General features: G+C 48.6%; 1 protein-coding gene across 1 annotated transcript in view; it reads left to right on the top strand.

The window, feature by feature from the left end:
- CRNKL1 (crooked neck pre-mRNA splicing factor 1) overlaps positions 1-3,569 on the top strand; it is an 11,738-nt gene that overhangs the window by 6,596 nt on the left and 1,573 nt on the right. The window contains exons 9-11 of the mRNA XM_010139508.1: positions 144-224; positions 2,611-2,850; positions 3,262-3,363. Of these exons, the coding sequence (XP_010137810.1) occupies positions 144-224; positions 2,611-2,850; positions 3,262-3,363 (423 nt within the window). The remainder of the gene's footprint in view (positions 1-143; positions 225-2,610; positions 2,851-3,261; positions 3,364-3,569) is intronic.

Raw genomic sequence — 3,569 nt, 5'->3', positions numbered from 1 at the left:
AGGAAAGCACTGAGATCAACACAATTAAGTGCAGTAGAAGTAAAGCTTGTATAGACAGAGAAATTACTTATTTTTAAAAAAGCATATGCAATATTATTTACTAAACTTCCAGCCTAAGCATCACATTGATCTTTTTCTTTCAGTTTACATTTGCCAAAATGTGGCTGCTGTATGCTCAGTTTGAAATACGCCAGAAAAATCTCCCACTTGCCAGAAAAGCTTTGGTAAGCTTTTGTTAATTCCATAATTGACTTTACTAACTAATGGTAACCAGGGGACGGCATTAAAAGATCTTGAATTGTCCTTTACAAATTGTTGTTCTAATCCACTTAAATAAAGCAGCCGAGCAGTCCGCAGGGACCAGTATTTACTGTCACGTGTGATTTAAGAAGCAGCACAGCTCGGTATGACGCGCTGGCCAGGGGCAGGAGAGGGGACGACTGCAGCTTTCTCTTTCAGCTGACAGCACAGGTCTGAATGCAGGAATACCCAGATCAGCTTAGTGCACCGGGGAGGCGTCAGCGCTGCGATGGGCTCCAGTGGCACTGTGCTAACAGTAGCGTTTTATGTAAACAGGAGTTCTTGACCCTCAGAAACTGAGGCCTGCTGAGTAGAGAGTTTGAGTCCCAGCTACCAGGCTGCTGACAGAAGCGACCGTGGAGACTCTGAGCAGGCTCAGGAGCTCCTGTGCGAATTCAGTGTGTGATTGTCAGTGTGTCGGAGATCATTGGACTGAGTGTAGCAGCAAAGCCTCCTGAAATGAAAAGCTTTCCTTCCTTTCCTTCTCTGTTCAGGTGCTCTGAATAGGCTCAGGGATAGCATTAGGAATCTTGAGAGAGAGCGCTAATGTTGGTAACAGCTGAGGTGGTTTGACTTCAAGGAGGAATCTGCCGAGGTTTCCACCAAACCCAGGGCGCAGCAGTGACAAGAACGTCAGTGTGAATGGCTTTGTGTAGCTGGCACTGGACCGAGGTGGCCCCTGGTGTGCCAGAAAAGCTTTGTCTCTTGAGCCAGACTCCTGCCTGGGACCAGGAAAAAGGGAAGCAGAGGGGTTAAATCCCCAGTGAGACTGTTGCTGTCTCTTTCACGAGAAGAAAACTGCCTCTTCTGAAGCATGCTGCTCTTCTAGCCTGGCTTAAGGTGCCATCGCTCGACATTACCAGAGTCAGCAGCCAGCACCCTGCTCCTGGCTGCATTTTTTCAGGGGTACATGTTAAGCTAGATTCTAGAAAGGATGTTTTGGCCCATCTAGGAATACAGTTTCCTCAATTTCTTCTAGGCGTCTCTTTTGTGGGCCTTTCCCCCTGTTGTTTAATGTCTTTGTTGGACTTCTTTTTTAGTAGATCACCTTTTTCTTACCAGGTTTTGCTGCTGCAGCCATAATACTTTTTTTGGACTGGACACAGATTTGACAAGCAGTGTCTTTCTTTTGCTATGGCCTGACTTGGAACCACCTCCTTGACAAGAAGTCTTGCTCCTGTCCCAAGGCGAGGGTCCCACACTGTCACCAGGCAGAAGAGAAGGTGCAGCTCCTGGTGCTGGAGCTGCTGTCAGTGTGCGGACAGCATCGTGCTCTAACTTATTTTCACTGGCTGCAGATGGCGTGTGGATCCCTTGTTTTCCCAGGGTCTGAGAGATGCGGGGGCTTGGAGACAGGAGATAAGCTGGAGCCAGTGCTGCTCAAGAAAGTTGCTATGGGGAGTGTGTGGGGAAGATCTGAGCCTGTTTCAAAATAGAAGAGGCATTTGTAGAGCCAGAGGGCTGTAATGGTGACCAGATTGATATTTCCAAGTGGCGGTTTCCTCCATTTTTAACAAGTACCAAGATAACGAATGTGTAGGAATGTTGTGCAGGAAGACTGTAAGGACAGTAAGGGAATTTGATCTCAAATTGCTTAATTCACATGAGCCTGAGGCTGCAGTGCTTCATAAATAATACTTGTCTACAGAAGCGACTCAGAGTGAATCTCACTGCTCTCTCAGATATGCCCGCTCTTAACTCTTGCTGTAAAAGATGCCCAGTTACGGATCAGGAACTGTGTTCTCACAGCTTGGCACTGGGACCGAGGGCAGGCAGTTTTCTTCAGAGGCTGAAGCGTATCAAACGGAAATATGTTTTTAAAGCACTACTCTCCATCTGTCCGTTACCCTAAGTCAGCAGGCAGGGAGCGCGGACAGTTCTCGCTGCAGTGACGAATGGCAGCGGTGCTCCAGGAGGCGGTTGCTCTTGATATAATTTGTTTCTCAAGATACTGGGGAACTGCTTACCTGGAAGACTGGTGCAGACTGGTGCTGTGCTTTGTCCAGGTTTTGATGCAGGGTGGAATTTTCTTTCGATGAGCCAGGGTGAGTTTCAGTCTTGGGGAGTTAGGCAGAAGTATGACAAGCAGAAGGTTTTCTGCCCTCGGGGCTGTTCTGGATGGTCGTGGGTGCACGCTCGTTTTGCAAATTCATATGAGCCCTGGCCAGAATCTTAAAAAACAAACTCTGCTCAGAAATGCATTTTAGTTCAAGTGCTGAAGAATAAACAGATGTTTAGAAAACACAGTGGGGGTTTCCTGCAAGATCTTTAAGTGGGTTTTGGTTTGTTTTTGTTTTTTTTTTTTGTCAGGGGACGTCCATAGGTAAATGTCCAAAAAACAAACTGTTCAAAGGTTATATTGAGTTGGAGTTACAGTTGCGAGAATTCGATCGTTGCCGAAAGCTGTATGAAAAATTCCTGGAGTTCACACCGGAAAACTGCACGTCATGGATTAAATTTGCGGAGCTAGAGACCATCCTTGGCGATATCGATCGAGCCCGGGCGATATACGAGCTGGCCATCAGCCAGCCCCGGCTAGACATGCCAGAGGTGAGGGGGGAGACGGACCTTACAGCCGGCACAGTCTGAGGTGTTTCTTACAGCGGTTGGCTAATTACAGTGTGCGTAATCCACCGGTGTGAGCAGAGCTGCTTACCGAGGGGGCTTAGCCTGCGTCTCGTCGATGTAGCATCTGTTTCTCGGCAGGGTACGCAGGGCTGTAGAACCCCTGATAAAACACGGAGGGGAAAGCGCGCTCGCAGGAGTGAGCCGAGTGGGCTGTGCACACCAGTGTGGATGTTGCTTAGGTGTAACCTGGCTTGGGTGGTCAATAAAGACTCCCATCTCTGGAACTTTTTTCAGAGAATTTTCACATTTATCCCTGCTCCTCCTCTGTTTGCTCTTCCCCCCCTCCATTACCTCAGTGTGCTCTGAATGTAATGAGAGGGTTCTCTTTCGCAGGTGCTTTGGAAATCCTACATTGACTTCGAAATTGAGCAAGAGGAGTATGAGAAGACAAGGAATCTTTACCGCAGATTGCTGCAGCGGACGCAGCACGTGAAGGTATGTGTGGGCACCCAGCACACCAGCTGCTCTGGAGTCTGTTCCCTGGCAGGTGGAGAGCCTGGGCTGCTTTGGTTGTCTGGCTTTGTCAAACCAACAGTGAACCTGAGTTCAGTCCCGTGCCTGTGCCAGGAAGAGGGGAAGGACGTTGCTACGCATACATACAACAACAGGGAGAGGGCTGTTCCAGGCAGCCCTCTTCCTGC

Source organism: Buceros rhinoceros, unplaced genomic scaffold, assembly GCF_000710305.1.
Source record: "Buceros rhinoceros silvestris isolate BGI_N320 unplaced genomic scaffold, ASM71030v1 scaffold30357, whole genome shotgun sequence".
NCBI classification, from domain to species: Eukaryota; Metazoa; Chordata; class Aves; order Bucerotiformes; family Bucerotidae; genus Buceros; species Buceros rhinoceros.
The sequence above is the reverse complement of the archived record's forward strand: the minus strand, read 5'-3'. Positions and strand labels throughout refer to the sequence as shown.